Source organism: Camarhynchus parvulus, chromosome 26 (genome assembly GCF_901933205.1).
Source record: "Camarhynchus parvulus chromosome 26, STF_HiC, whole genome shotgun sequence".
NCBI lineage: Eukaryota > Metazoa > Chordata > Aves > Passeriformes > Thraupidae > Camarhynchus > Camarhynchus parvulus.
Window position 1 is genome coordinate 2,006,392 of NC_044596.1, and position 18,761 is coordinate 2,025,152.

At 54.1% G+C, this 18,761-nt stretch overlaps 1 protein-coding gene across 1 annotated transcript in view; it reads left to right on the forward strand.

Moving 5' to 3' along the window:
• SLC6A17 (solute carrier family 6 member 17) overlaps positions 1 to 12,624 on the forward strand; it is a 30,114-nt gene extending 17,490 nt beyond the window's left edge. Inside the window, 9 exon segments of the mRNA XM_030965700.1 lie at positions 1,088 to 1,214; positions 2,850 to 3,031; positions 4,118 to 4,228; positions 6,011 to 6,252; positions 6,531 to 6,723; positions 7,458 to 7,650; positions 8,151 to 8,337; positions 9,137 to 9,299; positions 11,346 to 12,624. Coding sequence (XP_030821560.1) covers positions 1,088 to 1,214; positions 2,850 to 3,031; positions 4,118 to 4,228; positions 6,011 to 6,252; positions 6,531 to 6,723; positions 7,458 to 7,650; positions 8,151 to 8,337; positions 9,137 to 9,299; positions 11,346 to 11,714 — 1,767 coding nt within the window. The 3' untranslated portion in view covers positions 11,715 to 12,624.
• The last annotated feature ends 6,137 nt before the right edge of the window (positions 12,625 to 18,761 follow it).

The following is an 18,761-nucleotide window of genomic DNA, read 5'->3' on the forward strand; positions in this document are numbered from 1 at the left end:
CTCTGGGTCCCTTCAGCCCCAGGGACCCTCCAGCCCCACCCTGGGGACCCTCCAGCCCCACCCCAGGGTCTGCAGGACGAGGCAAACCTCGAGGAGCCCCAGGGTGTAGGAATGCGCCCCTTGTTGATGGAGTGACAAACCTATCCTTTGCCCCCTTAAAAAGGAAAGAAGCCCAGAAGTTTCTCCCCTCAATCAAGTGAAAAGACCTCATAGGACCTGGGGGACTTCACCTCAAAGTTAAGGATAGCAAATTGGACAGGAGTTAAAAGGTCCCACCTAATCAATTTACTAGAAAAAGAAGAGAACAAAAGAAACTGATGGCTTTTGTGAGGTGTTTTACCAGGAGCATGAACCTCTTGCACCTGGCTTGGTTTTTCTCTGTTTGTTATTTTGCCTTTTATTAAACCTTTTCATTTCCAACACTGCAACAGAAGCCATCCTGCTGATTTTTATGCCTCCAAAGGCAGCTGAGCTATCTTGGGTGTGTTATAGATCTCCAAGAGCTCATGAGACCTGGCTCAAAGAGGCTCCTATAACACCAAGGGGAGGTTCCAGAGGTCAAGCGGTGTTTTTGCAGCTCCACCCATGGCTGGGGGCTTGTGACCGTGTTCACAGGGGTCTTGGGATGAGGGAAGAGATGAGGATCTGACTCCATGTTTCAGAAGGCTTGATTTATTATTTTATGATATATATTATATTAAAAAAGAATAGAAGAAAGAATTTCATCAGAAGGTTAGCTAAGCTAAGAATAGAATGGAATGATAACAAAGGTTTCTGGCTCAGACAGAGAGTCTGAGCCAGCTGACTGTGATTGGCCATTAATTATAAACAACTACATGAGACCAATCACAGATGCACCTGTTGCATTCCACAGCAGCAGATAACCATTATTTACATTTTGTTCCTGAGGCTCTCAGCTTCTCAGGAGAAAAAATCCCAAGGAAAGGATTTTTCATGAAAAGATGTCTGTGACAGGGGCTGGTTTGCGAATGCTCCCACACCTGATCCCAGCAGCCCCGGAGATGCTCTGGGCACATTTCACTGCCCTGTGGTTTGATGCCGTGTCCTCCTCCTTCCTTCCCCACAGGTCTGTTTTTTTGTTGGTCTCTATTACAACGTCATCATTGGCTGGAGCATCTTTTACTTCTTCAAGTCCTTCCAGTACCCCCTGCCCTGGAGCGAGTGCCCCATCGTGAGGAACGGCTCGGTGGCCGGTGAGGCACGGGGGGCTGGGCTGGGAGGGGGCAGGGACCGGGGCAGGGGGGCTCTGGGACCCTGTGGGACACTGCACCAGCCCCAGCAGAACGTGGGGCCACAGCAGGCAGAGGCTCCTCTCTGGCCCAGCTGCCCCGACCGTGTGGAGAGCTTCCCCCTGGGTTGGATGAGTGTCTCTGGTGCTTTCTCTCCCCACTGATGGGATTTGATGCCAGTTTGGCCATCCAGAGTCCCCACTGATGGAATTTGATGCCAGTTTGGCAATCCAGAATGGTATTTGATGCCACTCTGGCAATCCAGAGTCCCCACTGATGGGATTTGATGCCTTTGGGAATCCAGAGTCCCTACTGATGGAATTTGATGCCAGTTTGGGAATCCAGAATTGGATTTGATGCCACTCTGGCAATCCAGAGTCCCCATTGATGGGATTTGATGCCTTTGGGAATCCAGAGTCCCTACTGATGGGATTTGATGCCAGTTTGGGAATCAGAATTGGATTTGATACCAGTTTGGCCATCCAGAGTCCCCACTGATGGGATTTGATACCAGTTTGGCAATCCAGAGTCCCTACTGATGGGATTTGATGCCACTTTGGCAATCCAGAGTCCCCACTGATGGCATTTGATACCAGTTTGGGAATCCAGAATCCTGAATCCCCACTGATGGGATTTGATGCCAGTGAAAAATTTATTTAAAAAAAATTTATAAAAAAAAAAAAAAACAAAAAGATATAAAAAACCACCCCTTTGGGAATCCACAATCCCCACTGATGGGATTTGATACCACTTTGGCAATCCAGAGTCCCCACTAATGGGATTTGATGCCACTCTGGCAATCCAGAGTCCCCACTGATGGGATTTCCAGGCTGCTTGAGGCCAGGATCTGACCCTGGACCATGGAGGGAGGCAGTGAGAGTCAGGCAGGGGCTGCTCCACGGCCTGCCTGAGACATGGATGGAGCTAATGGTGTTTTATAACATCTGAGCATCAGCCTGGGACTCTGAGAGGTTTTATAGCAAATGAAAATGTCTCTCCCTGTATTTAACATCTCATTTTCACCCGGCAGTAGTTTTATGTCCTGTCTCTTCTTTTCCCTGCTAAGAATGAGCCCCATAATTTCTACCCCTCGGTTTCCAGAGGTGTCTCCCTTCCCTGGCTGCCTCCAGCAGGTCTCTGTGACCGTGTTCGCAGGGGTCTTAGGATGAGGGAAGAGACGAGGATCTGACTCCATGTTTCAGCAGGCTTGATTTATTATTTTATGATATATATTACATTAAAACTGTACTAAAAGAATAGAAGAAAGGATTTCATCAGAAGGCTAGCTAAGAATAGAAAAAGAAAGAATGATAACAAAGGTTTGTGGCTTGGACTCTCTGTTCGAAGCCAGCTGGGCTGTGATTGGCCATTAATTAGAAACAACCAAGATGGGTCAAATGCAGATCCACCTGTTGCATTCCATAGCAGCAAATAACCATTGTTTACATTTTGTTCCTGAGGCCTCTCAGCTTCTCAGGAGGAAAAATCCTAAGGAAAGGATTTTCCATAAAAGATGTCTGTGACAAGTGTCTGACATTTGGCCAGCCCAGGAGACAGTGGATGCCTCTCCCCTCATGCTCTCCTGCCTCTCTCCTGCAGTTGTGGAGACAGAATGTGAGAGGAGCTCAGCCACCACCTACTTCTGGTACCGGGAGGCCCTGGACATCTCCAACTCCATCTCTGAGAGTGGGGGGCTCAACTGGAAGATGACCCTGTGTCTGCTGGTGGCCTGGAGCCTTGTGGGCTTGGCCATGATCAAAGGCATCCAGTCCTCGGGGAAGGTGGGTGTTGGTGGCCACCTGAGCCTGGCTGGGCTCTGTCCTGGGAGCAGGAACCGGCTGGGCACACTGTCCTGTGTCCCATTTCCAGAGGATTCTGTGTCCCCTGGGATGGTCACACCCGCTCCGCAGCTGGGGTCACCTCTGGAGGGATCCAGAATAAGATCACAAGAGGGTTTAGGGAAGAGGTTTAGTTCAACTGGCACGTGCATCCAGGCCTCGGTCACCAGCACGGAGAATCCCCCTGAGCTCCAGCACTTCACAGAATGAGTTAGGTTGGAAAAGGCCTTTGAGGCCATCAGGTCCAGCCTGTGAGCCAACACCACCCTGTCAGCCAGAGCATGGCACTGAGAGCCACATCCAGCCTTTCATTAAACACCTCCGGGGATGATGACTCCAGCAGCTCCCTGGGCAGCCCCTTGTGATGCCCGGTCACTACTTCTTAATGTCCAGCCTAAAGCCCCCTTGGTGCAGCTTGAGGCTGTGTCCTCTTGTCTTGTCCTGGGAGCAGAGCCTGACCCCCCCTGGCTGCACCCTCAGGGAGCTGTAGGGAGGGATGGGGTCCCCCCTGAGCCTCCTCTTCTCCAGGCTGAGCTCCCTCAGCCGCTCCTCACAGGACTTGTGCTCCAGACCCCTCCCCAGCCTTGTTGCCTTCTCTGGACACGCTCCAGCCCCTCCATGGCCTTCCTAAATTGGGGACCCAGAACTGGACACAGCACTCGAGGTGCTGCCCAAGCAGTGCTGAGCACAGGGGAAGAATCACTGCCCTGCTCCTGCTGGCCACTGCTCCTGCTCAGCATTCCTGAGCCAGGCCAGCAGCCATTGGCCTCCTTGGCCACCTGGTCACACTGCTGGCTCATGTGTGTGTCCATCAGTGCCCCCAGGTCCCTTTCAGCCTGGGCACTGCCCAGCCACCTGCACCATCCTGCCCTGAGGGGTCCCACAGTTCATCCCTGGGGACCCAGCCCCGTCCTGGGGAGGGAAACGCTCCCTTCTCCCTGCTGTGAGCTGTCCTTGGGCTGGGTGGGAGGGTGGCTGGGCCCGGGGGGCAGGAATTGAGGCTGTGTGTGTTCATCCCTCCCACTCCAGGTGATGTACTTCAGCTCCCTCTTCCCATACCTGGTGCTTGTTTGCTTCTTGGTGCGGGGGCTGCTGCTGCGTGGGGCAGTGGATGGGATCATGCACATGTTCACACCCAAGGTGAGAGTTCCAAGTTCCACTTTCCCTCCTGGTTGGTCATGCCCTATTTTATTCTCTTATTATTCCCCTTATTTTCCTCCCCACCCCGAAAATCAAAGTACCAGCCCCAAGCTTGGGGATCCTGATAGATCATCAGGGTGTGGAGTGGCTCCCAAAATTCAGGACAGCCACAAGCCCCACAAACTCACCATCCTCAGCTACCCAGATGCCAGGGTGGGGGGCACAGAGGTGCCCAAGGGAATGTATAAATACAAAGATTTAATGGAGAGATGCTGGCTGGCAGAAAAACCTCTGCTGGTGGTATGCACTTATTAATTGAGCAGCTAATTAATTAATTAAGCAGAGATGTAGATGAATCAGCTCAGCCGGCGAGGCTGTTAGAAGACATTAATTATGGCTCCTGGATGAATGATGCTGGGAGGCCTCCAGGCTGCAGCTCTGGCTCCCGGGAGAGGGGGAATGTGGCTGGGGGGGACCACAGCTGAAACAGCCCCAGGCAGGATGTTTGATCAGTGCTCAGGAGCTCTGGGAGCAGGAGATGGCCAGGGGAGGATGGAGACCCATCCCTGGGCATGAGGCGGTGCCCTGGGCTGGGGGGACACGGGCTGGGGAGCTGCACAGAGAGACAGGGCAGCTTAATTAAAGCACCTGAGTTGCATTTAGGGGATGCAGGGATGCCTGCAGACTTTAGCAGAAACTAAGAGCGTTTAACTCTTGTTTAAGGCTTTGAAGGCCTTTGGTTTAGGTAATCCTAAGTTTCTTAGGCAATGGTAAGGATTATAGGGGAGATAGGAAGGAGGATGACGGACATGGTGCTTAAGATGGGAATTGTAACGCTGGTTGGTTTGCTAGTACATCATTGTTTTATATGGTTTGTGGTGCGTGTCCTGACCTCTGCATGCCTCAGTTTCCCTCTCTGTGTGAATGAGGAGTATCACTGGCCAGGGGTCTCTGTACAAATCACAAATGGGATGGGACTGTTAGGAATGTGCCTTGAGCTGTTTTATTTTCCAGCATCAGTCTCATTCCACGGTTATGACAATGGGAAGATGCCACCAGCTCACATCCCAGGCAGCAGACAAAGAACTCAATGTTACAACTCACTTTATAAGTTTTTTGACCAATCACACAAAGCAAAAGCACACTGACAGTATTTATATCTGTATAGTATATATTCTATATTGACAGTAGTTCTATCCAACCACTATAAACACAGTTACCTTTCGTTAACACAATGCTTGCTTATTTCAAATACAATACCTGCTTGTAAGCCTTCAAACACAATGGACAAAGCTCCATTATTAAGCTTAGAACTTCCCAATATCTTTCTAGATAAACTTTTCTGCTTAGGGAGTTATTCTAGATAAACTTCCGCTTAGGGAGTTATTCTAGCCAAGTGTTAATACACAAACCATTGTTCTATTTGTCCTTGCTTTTCTACTTTCAAAATAATTTTTCTGCTGACCAATCTCATGGCTGCTGCTTAGCTCTAATCACAGTTCTGCTGTCTCTGAGGTCTTTTGCAGCTTTCCCAAACCCTCTGATTTTATGGATTCTCGCAATGAGAAGGACCTGTGAGTGCTGGGTAAAGCCAGACCTGAGCATGGCAGATCATGGAGTCACAGACAAGTTTGGGTTGGGAAAGGCCTTAGGGATCATTTCCTTCCACCACCCCACCAAAGCAGCCACAGCTGCCCCAAAACCACCTCAGCCATTTTAAAGTAGCTCTGGGACGGTCTGTGGGGCCACCAGGCCACCTAACTCCTTCTTCTGTCTTCCCAGCTGGACAAGATGCTGGACCCCCAGGTGTGGCGTGAAGCAGCCACGCAGGTTTTCTTCGCCCTGGGCCTGGGTTTTGGGGGGGTCATTGCCTTCTCCAGCTACAACAAGCAGGACAACAACTGCCACTTCGATGCCACCCTCGTCTCCTTCATCAACTTCTTCACGTCCGTGCTGGCCACGCTGGTTGTGTTTGCTGTGCTGGGCTTCAAGGCCAACATCATGAACGAGAAATGCGTGGTGGAGTAAGATTTGCTTTTTCTCTGTTTGGGGTGGGCGGGTCTTTGCTGCTGCCACACGTGGTGGGTCTGGAGATGGATGATGCTGGGGTTTGGTGGACCCAAGTTCCTGATGGTCAGGGGCTGGATTTACAGGGATGCACCTCTGTAGCTGAGGGATTTGGACACTCAGCTCCTCCAAGCTAAAATCCAGCCCCAAGATGGGCTCCTAATCTGCAGCTGGGGTGTGAATCCAGCGTGTCTCAGGTGCCCTGCACCACCTGAGAGGTTCTGCTTTCCCTTAGGAACGCTGAGAAGATCTTGGGCTACCTGAACACCAATGTGCTGAGCCACGACCTCATCCCACCCCATGTGAACTTCTCCCACCTCACTGCCAAGGACTACAACGAGATGTACAGGGTGATCATGACGGTGAAGGAGGGGCACTTCAAAGAGCTGGGCCTGGACGCCTGCCTGCTGGAGGATGAGCTCAACAAGGTACCTGGTGGCACTCCTGGAGGGACCAGCAGGTCACTGTGACCGTGTTCACAGGGGTCCCAGGATGAGGGAAGAGACGAGGATCTGACTCCATGTTTCAGAAGGCTGATTTATTATTTTATGATATATATTACATTAAAACTATACTAAAAGAATAGAAGAAAGGATTTCATCAGAAGACTAGCTAAGAATAGAAAAAGAAGGGATGATAACAAAGGTTTGTGGCTCGGACTCTCTGTCCAAGCCAGCTGGGCCATGATTGGCCATCAGTTAGAAACAACCAACATGGGCCAATCACAGACGCACCTGTTGCATTCCACAGCAGCAGATAACCATTGTTTACATTTTGATCCTGAGGCCTCTCAGCTTCTCAGGAGGAAAAATCCTAAGGAAAGGATTTTCCATAAAAGACGTCTGCGACAGGTCACCCTCCCCATTGCCTCTCCCTGTGTCAATCCTGGGCACATGGATCTGGAAAAACAACTTTTAGAGACCCTCCAGGGATGGAGAATCCATGTCCCTGTGGTTTTACCCAGCACACAGGGGTCCTCCCTGGATGGGATAAGCTCTGTCCAGTACAGGTCGAGCAGGATCATCACCAGCCCATCTCCAGTACCATACTGGGATTTTTCTTTCCTTGAAGAGGGTTTGGTGAGGGAGACTTGAGAGAGGCTCAAAGTCTGTGTCCTTGACAAGTTTCTTCTCATCTTTTGGTCCTCTCCCCACCTCAACAGTCGGTGCAAGGGACTGGCCTGGCCTTCATTGCCTTCACAGAAGCCATGACCCACTTCCCAGCCTCGCCCTTCTGGTCTGTCATGTTCTTCTTGATGCTGATCAACCTGGGCTTGGGGAGCATGATCGGGACCATGTCAGGCATCACCACGCCCATCATCGACACCTTCAAGGTGCGCAAGGAAGTGTTCACAGGTGAGGCCTCTTCTGCTGCAACCTCCTTGGGAAGGGGTGGGGGGTCCCCATTGAGGAGTCACTCCAGAAGAGTGTGGATATGGTGGGGGGTGAACTGGGCCATGCCCATGCAGGGATTGGACCTTCTGGAGGTGTTGGTGTCCCTCAGGGCCCTCTGCTGACCATGCCCATGCAGGGAATGGACCTGGAGGTCTTGGTGTCCTTCACGAGTCTCTGCTGACCATGCCCATGCAGGGAATGGACCTCTTGGAGGTCCTGGTGTCCCTCAGGGCTCTCTGCTGTCCATGCCCATGCACGGAATGGACCTTCTGGAGGTCCTGGTGTCCCTCAGGGGTCTCTGCTGACCATGCCCATGGAGGAATGGACTTCTGGACCTCCCGGGCCCCGCAGACCATGCCCGTGCATGCCTTCTGGAGGTCTTTGGTGTCCCTCAGGAGGCTACCATGCCCATGCAGGGAGGGACCTGGGGTCTGCTGACCAGGCCTGTTTTCTCCCCACAGTCGGTTGCTGCAGGTCTTTCAGGAGGCCTGCTAAGGCGTGTTTTTCCGTCCTGGTGGGGCTGATCTTTGTGCAGCGTTCTGGAAACTACTTTGTCACCATGTTTGACGATTACTCAGCCACGCTGCCGCTCACCGTGGTGGTCATCCTGGAGAACATCGCTGTGGCCTGGATTTACGGCACCAAGAAGTAAGGAGTTTCTACAGCAAAAGGAATAACTGTGGTGTAACTCCTTCCATCTCTTTTCCACATGGGTTTTTCTCCAGGAGCAAATGCTCCAAGGGCAGTTATAGAGGCAGGAGTTTGGTTCATTTTGATCCTCCTGCCCTGCCCTGGTGTAATGCAGCCCCAGGAGTGGGTCCTTCTCATGGGTATCTCCTCTTGGTTGCGATGATCTGTTACTTGTGATGACCCTTTTTTTCTGAGGTTTCCAGGTCCTCCTGGAAGGGGAGGCTGTTCCTCACAGTTCTCCTTGTACAGAAGTTGTCCAGAGCAAAGGCAGCTCTGGATAACACTCAGGTCTTGTCCTGAGTTTTCCACAAGTTCTTCAGGCTTGAGGGATGCTGAGATGGTCAGCTGGGTTCTTCAGGCTCTACCTTGTGCATCAGCAGGGTCCTGGGAGGTTGTTTCTCACTCAGAGATGGGGGATGTTGTGGATGCCCTGGAGGGCCTTCTCCTAAGTTACACCCCATTGGCTCCTTCCCTTGTTCCTATGCCTGAACACGGGTGTTGTGAGGCTCTCCCTCCCTTTTCCCTGATTGGCCTCACCTTGATACTGCCTGGAGACCAAGGTCAGCCGGGAGGCCCCTGGGGGAGAGAGCTGGACCCTGGGGGAGTGTGTGTCTGAGAGGAGAACATCTCACTGCGCAGCTGAATTAAACATCTGTGGATATTGTGCAAAAGCCTTTTTTGCTTCTTTACCCTGGACTTTACTAGCAGCAATTCAAGCTGCAGCAGGATGTCACGATCCCATGTTTTTCCTCGGCAGGTTCATGCAGGAGCTGACAGAAATGCTGGGTTTCCGGCCCTACCAGTTCTACTACTACGCCTGGAAGTACGTGTCCCCCATCTGCATGGCCGTGCTCATGACTGCCAGCATCATCCAGCTGGGAGTGAGCCCCCCGGGATACAGCGCCTGGATCAGAGAGGAGGTGAGCACATGAGCACAGCCCTCTCCCCTTCCCCACCCCTTCCCCAGTGTCAGGTTTTGGGTTGTTAATTGCTGCCCCGAGATGTGCAGGATGTCTCTGTTTTGGCCAGTGCGTACGAAGAACGAGTCAGAGCTCTTCAGGTTTTGGTCTTGAAGTTGTTTATTCATTCTTATCTATAAAATTTTCTTTCTGCCCTGCCGAGATCTGCTCAGCAGGGCAGCCACAGGCACTCTGACCACCCCCGAGGTGGTGTTGTCTTTTTATACTACAAACTACATATAACATATTTACACTTAATTCCCAATACCTATCACCTATGTTAGACAGTGAGTTTCTACTCTAGACCAATCCCAAAGTGCCAGCATTACAGCAGAAAATGGAGAACAAGAAGAAGAAGAAGAAGAAGGCTGGACACGCCCAAGTTCCTCCATCTTGTCCCCACAACCCCCATACCAAAAATCCTAAAATCTACATTTTCACCCTGTGATCATTTTATTATGATACTGTTTAAACTTCTGTGACTTTCAGGTCCTCATACAAAGCTGGTAATTTGCTCCAGGGGTCAAAATCAAATCCCCAGGTGTTCTGGGCTGAGTGCCAGGGTCTCTGAGCCCCCGGCGGGGTCCTCGGCAACTCTGGACACCCAGAGGGACGTGCTGAGTTCTGACACCCCAGCACAGCAGGGGCAGCTCAGAGCTGCAGAGCACTCTGTTCATCCCAGCTCTGCTCATTCCTCCTTCCTCTCCTGCTGGGTGACATTCCCACCCTGCTCATCCCCTGGGAGCGGTTTGTTCACGCTGCCCAGATATCTCGAGCCAGCTCTGCCCATGGGCTGAAGGTTGTGTTGAATTTGGTTAGCTCCCACAGCTCCACACTGTGCCTGTGTGAGGATCCTTTATTGGAATATTACCAATCTAGCTGGACAGGATGTGCCTGAGCTTGTCTGGCCTTGCTGCTGAACCAAGCAGTGTCACTGTGGTGTTTCACCCCACAGACACTTTTGGCTCTGGGTGTGTGGTTTACCCACAGACTTGGCTGGCTGGGTGTGTGGTGTTTCACCCCACAGACACTTGGGTGTGTGGTGTTTCACACAAAAACACTTTTGGCTGGCTGGTGTGTGGTGTTTCACCCCACAGACACTTTGGGCTGGTGTGTGGTGGGCCCAGACACTTTGGGCTGGCTGGTGTGTGGTGTTTCACCCCACAGACACTTTGGGCTGGCTGGTGTGTGGTGTTTCACCCCACAGACACTTTGGGCTGGCTGGGTGTGTGGTGTTTCACCCCACAGACACTTTGGGCTGGCTGGTGTGTGGTGTTTCACCCCACAGACACTTTTGCTGGCTGGGTGTGTGGTGTTTTCAGCTGCAGGCAACTGCAGACAAGTCCAGGCCTGCAGGAGCTCTGGTGGTGCTGGGATGGAGCTTCCCCCCATACCAGGGGCTGCTCCTCAGTTTACTTCTGCCAGAGAAGCTTTAAGGGGATGGTGAAGGAAAGGAGTCGGTTCTGATGGAGGGTTTGGATCCAGAGCTTTATTCTGGCCCACAGGCCTCTGAATGCAGCACCAGCTCCAACAGAACTCCCTGAGCCCGTGGCTGCTGCTCCTTTGAACCCCGGGGAGAGGGGCAGGGAAGGGACAGGGAGCCACCAAGCAGGGACAGGAGGGGAGGGACAAAGGGACAAAGGACACCTGGATGGCCCAATGCCCCCCAGGGGTAGAGGGCATCCTTTGAATCTGCCAATCACTCGATGCCCTTCTGGAATTGAACTGCCAGGACTGACAGACAGTGCTGGGCAGGGGTCAGGGTGTGTGAAGGAGAGGTGATTGACACACCTGGGGAAGAAATCTTCAGGGAGAAACCCGGGCGTATCTGAGGCAAACCATGACATCACACCACAACAATCCTTCCAAATTACCTGAGCCCACCTTCATGTGGTGTCCCTGGGTCTGGCAGGAGGCAGCAAGAGCTGTCTGGTGTTTCAGAGATGCTGTACCTGGTGGGCATCACTGCTGCAGCAGCCCCGAGACATTAATATCTGTCTCTTCCAGGCTGCTGAAAAGTTCCTGTTCTACCCGACGTGGGCCATGGCCATCCTCATCTCCCTGATCATCCTGGCATCCCTCCCCCTGCCCCTGGTCTTCATCCTCCGGCAGTTCCACCTGGTGTCGGACGGCTCCAACGCCCTCTCCGTCACCTACAAGAAGGGTCGGATGATGAAGGACATCTCCAACCTGGAAGACAACGACGAGACCCGCTTCATCCTGAGCAAGGTGCCCAGCGAGACGCCGTCGCCCATGCCCACGCACCGCTCCTACCTGGGCCCCGGCAGCAGCTCGCCCCTGGAGATGAGCGCGGCTCCCAACGGACGCTACGGCAGCGGGTACCTGCTGGCCAGCACCCCCGAGTCTGAGCTGTGATGGTGGCCTGCCCACCACCCCCCCGGGAGAGGAGGGCACTGGCGAGTGGATGCTGGCTGTCCAGGCAAAGGGAAAATTAATTATTAAGGGTGAAGAAGAATTAATGACTAAGATGAAGAAGAAACCCCCTCTTAAAATCGTTAAGCAAAGCAGCCATTTCTGAGGTGACGTCGGGAGGAAGGGATTGCAGGAGGGGCAGGACTCCTCTGACAACCCTCGGTGGAAAGGCAGGACCCCTGGACTCACCTCCAGGGAAGGGAAGAGGAGCAAGAGATGCTGCAATACCTTTCCAAGAGTTGTTCTCATGCAGCTCAAATCTGAAGCAAAGAATCTCTCTTTTCTAAGCAGCTGAAGGTTGGAACAAGGACCTGGCAGCAGGTGGGAAGCCAATCACACTTCCTCCTGTCACCCAGAGCTCTTCCCTCCCTGTCTGTTGTCCTTTAGCCGGGAGGAGTCATGGCCTTATTCCAACGAGCACAATTAATCATCGATGTTCATAGCACAAGAAGGTGCTCTTGTTGTCACCATTGTCGTTGTTGTTGTATCTCCTGTAGGTTTTTATAGCTGTGGACACACCCAGATAACCCCCCAAATTCTGACCAGGGTTGGCAGGGAGCAGTGTGGGGCTGGCTGTGATGTTGGGGTGTGTGAGGCAGGGCAGGGTGAATCCCTGGAATTTTTGTTGCCACCAGCACAGGGACGGTGGCTGGGAGTTCTTTGGAGATGTCACAGCCATGGGATGGGGTAGCTGGGATGCTCCATGGGTCGGGGGTGATGGTGCTGAGCGGCAGGAGGACCCTGAAGTGACAGTGGTTTGGGGGTGTGAGCCTGTGTGGGGTCTGCATGGGGTTGGTGTGATGGGGGTCAGGAGGGCTCTCCTGGAGTTACTCCTGACGTGGGGGATGCTCTGCCGAACCAAAATCCCTGGCATGGTGATCATCTCCTCTCGCTCCTCTCTTTAGATGTCCCAGAGGGACAAGCAGAGGAGCTGTGGGACATCCAGTCCTACCACACTCCTGGTTTAGCTCTCAGGAAACCACCCCTGACTTCCCTCCCTGTCCCTGTGCTGAGGTGAGCTGGGCAGTGGCTCTCTCTGGATGTGCCTCCTCATTTCTCCTCGCGTCCCCTCCGAGCCTGGGGTTTGGCATTGCCTCCTGTCACACCCCACAGCCCTTTGGATGGGGGTGACCAGCTCTTGGGGACCACAGCAGCTCCTGGGAGCCAGTGCCAGGTCCCCAGCAGCTCTTGATCCAGCCTGGGGAGCCCTTGTGAAGTCCAGGCACCTCTATCGTGCCCATCCATGTTTTTGGGGGATCTGACTGATGTGACCCTTATGTTGTTTCTCCCCGGGCTGTTTAGGAAAGGGTGAGATCTTCTAGCTCTGAGTCCTGCCGGGACTGAGGGTCATTCCCCTGAATCCTACCTGTAACCAAGCACTTCTGCCAAGGGTGTCAGGATAGCCTGGCATTGTCCCCCTTTTCCTTGGGGACATGGAAGCAGCACACTCACTCTCTCCCCTCTGTTGCCTCCAAAGGCTGGGGGAGTGCCTCACCCTGGGTCCTGCTGGGCTTAGGTTGTGCTGAAGATCTTTGAGGCTGCTCTGAAGGCCACGTTTGTGGGTGCTGGTTCATGAGCCCTTCTCTCCTCTGCTTTCCTGTCAATGGCTTTTCTTTCACCTTGGTTCTCCTTTTGGCTGGAGGTGAAGGCAGGAAGCTGCTGGTCCATTCACCACACCCCTGACTTAATTTCAGCATGCCTGGGGCCAGCAGGTTCCCACAGTGACATCTCTTGTGGGTGTGATCCTTCATTCACAGCCTTCTCCATGGGCTTGGCTGGTGACCTGGACACTCTTCCTGGACAATTAGCTCAAGCCCTTCGTTAACTGTTTTTCTGAGGGGAAGATGCAGGAGTGGAATGAACCAAAGCAGCTCAGTGATGGTTCCAAGATCTGTGAGTCAGGATCAGCCACGCTCCTCCAGAAATTCCCCCTTCCTCATCCCCTCCCATCTCTTTCTCCTTCCTCTGCCCATGCAAGAGGGACACAGAAATGTCCCCATGGCATCATCTCTGGAAGGGAGAACCCCAAATCCAGTGGCATTTCCCCATCATTAGGCAACATTTTCCCTCCCATTTCTTATGGAATCCATCCTCACTGACCAGCAGAACAGAGGATGAGTCAAATCCTTGCCCAGCATCACCTCCCCGACACCCCTGAGCCCGGGGGCCGGATTCCCACCGTAGCTCCCATGGAGTTAATGGAGCAGGACACCTCCATAGGCACAACACTCAGCCCCATGTGCTCCAGAACACTCAGCCCCATGTGCTCCCATGGCAGGATGCTCCTTGAACCCTGGGGGAAGGATCCAGCCCTCTCTCCCACCCCTGTTCCCAAACCAGCCAGGGAGGAGCTCGCTTTCCTCTCTTCTTGCAGCATCAATAAGAGGCAAAGTCAATAAGAAGGTAACAAAGAAGCTATATTATATATATATATAAAATATATACAGAGAGAGGAGATGGAATAATAACCTAGAGATTCTCTATTTCTATTGTATATTTATTCTGTAAATGTCACTGTAAATGCTGTTAAATGACAAAATCGTATTCCAAAGTGGCCCATGACCTATTTTCATTCCCAGTGCTGTACAGATCAATTCTCATTCTATAGCAGGGCATATTTTTACCTTTTTATTTCTTGTGTGTGGCGGGTGCACGTCCCCTTCTCCCCCCAGCCTGGGGCACCCTGGGCACCCAGCAGAGAGGAGGAGGAGGAGGGACGCCCCCTTTACTTTTATCTGTGGAAATACTCGTGTTTTGTCGTGGCATTTGCTCGGTGTTAGACACGGGGTTTTGGGGTGGGTGTGTGTGTGTGTGTGTTAGGTTTTAGGAGCTCCGTGTTGGGCGTGTGTGTTTGTCCGTGGGGTGTGCGTGTCCGTGTGCGTGGCTGCCTTTAGGATTCACTTCTGGCCTGGACTCGCTCACTTTTGGGGGTTTCTCCTGCTTGCCAGGGCAGGTTCTCCCTCCACACACCTCCTTGGGGTGCCAGGCTGCGGATTGGGCCGACCCCCGGGGGCTTTTAGCCCTGGAAATCACTTTTCCTCTTTTTCTGCACAGAGGCACAGGGAATAGCTGCTAGTTGTGAGCACAGGCACTTTTCCTTCAGGCAGTGGGACAAAGAGGGGGGAGCTGCTGCCTGTGTCCCTGTCCCCCCACATCAGCTCCTGGGTGGGTTCCCAGCCCAGATCCTGCAGCTCAGAGCAGTGTGGGCTCCCTGCTGCTGGGTAGGGCAGCAGGGGCCCAAACCCTGCTCCCTTTCTGGGGGAGGGTGTTCAGTGGGTCCTGGAGAAGGCACAGAGGAGGTTGCTGGAGGGGCACAGCCTGGAAACAAACTGGAAACTGGAAAAACAAACTAGAAAAGGCAATTCTGGCCCTTGGGGGCTGCAAAAACGACAACATTGTGCTGCAGGTCCAGCCTGTGGGGCTGGATTTGGGGTGCTCTGTGCCCCAGCCTGTGGGGCAGGATTTGGGATGTTCTGTGCCCCAGCCTGTGGGGCAGGATTTGGGGTGTTCTGTGCTCCCCAGCCTGTAGGGCAGGATTTGGGGTGCTCTGTGCTCCCCAGCCTGTGGGGCAGGATTTGGGGTGCTCTGTGCTCCCCAGCCTGTGGGGCAGGATTTGGGATGCTCTGTGCCCCAGCCTGTAGAGCTGGATTTGGGATGTTCTGTGGCCCAGCATGTGGGGCAGGATTTGGGATGTTCTGTGCCCCAGCCTGTGGGGCAGGATTTGGGGTGCTCTGTGCCCCCAGCCTGTGGGGCAGGATTTGGGGTGCTCTGTGCCCCAGCACTGCTCTCTGCTGCAGGGACCTTGACCCCAGTGCAGGGCAGAGGGTTTGTGGAGCTGGGTCCCCAGGGTGTCCCACGGCTCAATCCCTCCAAACCAGCCCCTTCCTCCCCTCTCAGCTCCTGCCCAGACCCTGACAGGTCACGTTAATCCCCAGCACCTCCCAGGAGCAGCTCCCACTGCCTTCCAATGGTCCCCACCCTTCCCGAGCGTGGCAGGAGCGGGGCCGGGTGGCCTTGGTGGCCGGGAGGGACACGGCACAGCCCCGGGGACACGCGGGATACGGCTGCTTCCCCTGGGACAAGCACAACCCTGGCGAAACCCTCGTGTACAGGTAAAGCACAGAGCTCCAGAGGCGCGGCCCTGGCCCCGGTAGCCGCAGTAGTTCCCTCGTGTGCCGGGCGGGGCCGCCCCGGCTCCTCGGCCGCCGGGAGAAACCCTGTAAGAGCTGTATCAGAGTCTGATTAAAAGTCTCTTCTTACCAAATCTCTCCTCACCGAGTCTCTTCTGTGCCTTTGTTTCCTTTCTTGGCTGGGCTTTGGGGTCTTTTTAGGGTGGCAGAGACAGAAAGCAAAGGGCCCACGGGTGTTGAGGTCTGTCCTTCCCTGTCTGTCCCACTGTTGTCCTTCTGTCTCCCCTCATCCCTTCCTGCACCCAGCATCAGCCTCTGCAAGGCCTTGCTCAGACCGAGCTGTCTGGGGGTGCTTCAGGAGCCTGTGGGGGTTGTTTTCCCTCCTGGGCCAGTTCAACCAGCACACCTTGGCTTTCCAGGGCACTGGGACTGCTCTGCTCCTCTGCACAATGCCCTGCTCACAGTGCTGCTGGCTTCTCCTGAGTGCTGGAGAAGGACCTGGGGTTTCCAGCAATCCCAGATGACTCCAGCGGCTGGGAATTAGCTAAGGTTAGCAGGGGAGCAGAGCTGCCCCTTCCCTTCCCTTCCCTTCCCTTCCCCTTCCCTTCCCTTCCCTTCCCTTCCCTTCCCTTCCCTTCCCTTCCCTTCCCTTCCCCTTCCCTTCCCTTCCTTTCCCTTCCCTTCCTTCTCCCTTCCCTTCCCTTCCCTTCCCTTCCCTTCCCTTCCCTTCCCTTCCCTTCCCTTCCCCTTTCCTTCCCTTTCCTTCTCCCTTCCCTTCCCTTCCCTTCCCTTCCCTTCCTTCCCTTCCCTTCCTTCCCTTCCCTTCCTTCCTTCCCTTCCCTTCCCTTCCCTTCCCTTCCCTTCCCTTCCCTTCCTTCCCTCTCCCTCCCTCCCTCCCTCTCCCCTCCCTCCCTCCCTCCCCTCCCTCCCCTTCCCCTCGTGGCTTCTTTGGTTTCTCCAGGGCTGCTTCAGGGAGGATGAGGAAGGAAGGAGGAGATCAGGAGAGGTGGATCCAGATGAGATCCCCACCCTGGGGATGCCACCACACATGGGGACACTGCCATGGCCATGCACCAAACCTGTCCCCACGCAGGGGCAGCTGTGGGGAGGCAGGGAAGGTCTTTTGGGCACCTTCTGGAGATGTTGGTGCAGCACTGACAGAACCAGAGCACACAGCCTCAAGCTGTGCCAAGGGAAATACAGGCTGGATATCAGGGAAAAGTTTATTACAGGAAGGGTGATAAAGTTCTGGAATGGCTGCCTGGGGAGGTGGTGAAGTCCCCATCCCTGGGGGTGTTTAACAAAGCCTGGATGTGGCACTGGGTGCCAGGGTTGAGTTGAGGTGTTGGGACTGGGTTGGACTCCATGGTCTTTGAGGTCTCTTGCAACCCAGTGATTCTGTGAGTTCTGTGAGTTCTGTGACTGGGGTCAGCGTCTGCCACAGCTGGAGGAGCAGCACTGCCCAGGGAGGGCACAGGAGGTGGCACAGGGCTCTCCCTGTCCCAGAGGACATCCAGGACCCAGCTCTGGGGGTCAAATCCCCCAGGAGTGATGCCCAGGGCAGTGGGGGCAGCTCTGACCCCAGCACAGCCCAGGGCTGGGGGAGCAGGGATGGAGATCCCAGCTCAGGGCTCAGTGGGACACACGTGTGGTGTCACTGCTGTGCTGAACCAGCCCAACCCGGCCCATCCTGTGCTCCCAGGGGCTGAGAGGGGCCAGGAAATCCCAGTGCCAGGGGCTTCCTGAAAACAGGTGAGAGAAACAAACTGGAGAGGGTGATTCTGGCCCTTGGGGGCTGGAAAAATGACACAGAAATGGGCCCAATTGTGGAATTTAAGCCAAATACATTCTATTTTGAAAAACCCCGTAAATATTGAACTTCAAACCCCATAAATATTGAACTTCAAACCCCATAAATATTGAACTTCCTGTGACAGTGAGGGAGAGAGGTTTCAGAGCCTGCTGGGAGGTGAAGGATGCTGCCGTGGATGTGGGGGTGGATTTTGGGTGTCCCATCTCAAAACAGGCTCCGGGCACGAGGTGGGTTCGGACACGAGGTGGAGCTGCTACAGCAGCATCTGCTGTGATCCCCGGGCACCTCGGGGAGGAAAAGGACACTCTGATGCTTACAGACAGGGAAACTGAGGCACGGCCGCACCGCAGGAACCGCTGCGGCTCATTCCACAGCCCGACCATCCCCAGCGCTGTCCCCACTCCAGCCCAGCCCCCTCCCGGCCCCAAGCTGCTTTTATGGAGCGAAATTGCATCAGCCATGCCGAGGATGGAGCCAGATCCTCCCCCGACCCCGCCGGGCTCCGGCGCCCGTGTTCTGCCTGCCGGGGCTGCAGCGGAGCGCAGGACACGAGGTGGCACTGTGTGCCAGAGCAGGGTGGCACCGTGTGACAGAGAGAGGTGGCACCGTGTGACAGAGCAAGGGACACGCCGGGAATTCGGGGAGCACTCCCCGCCCGGGAATCAGGGGATCTGCGAGTTCCCCTTCCAGGCTGAGCTCATGGAAGGATGGGGCTGCAAACTCTGGCAGTGTAACCTGCACTGCTGAAATGAGGAATTGCAGCTGAAAAATTCACCTGGCAGAGGCAGAGAGCAGAGGCAGAGCTTGTCCGTGGCTTGTGACAGCTTTTTTGGGAAGACCCAGCTCTAACAGAGAGTCTAGAAAGATTTCTTTCTAGACTTGAGGAGGGGAGTGCTGTACAGGTGCCACCACACACAGATCACAGATGGATCTGTCCCACCAAAACACGAGGGCAGAGACCTTGTTTGGAGCATCCAGGGCTTCCTGAGGACAACACATCTTTCATTAACGAGATTCTGGCCTGGAAGGACCTGCAGAGGTTGGTTT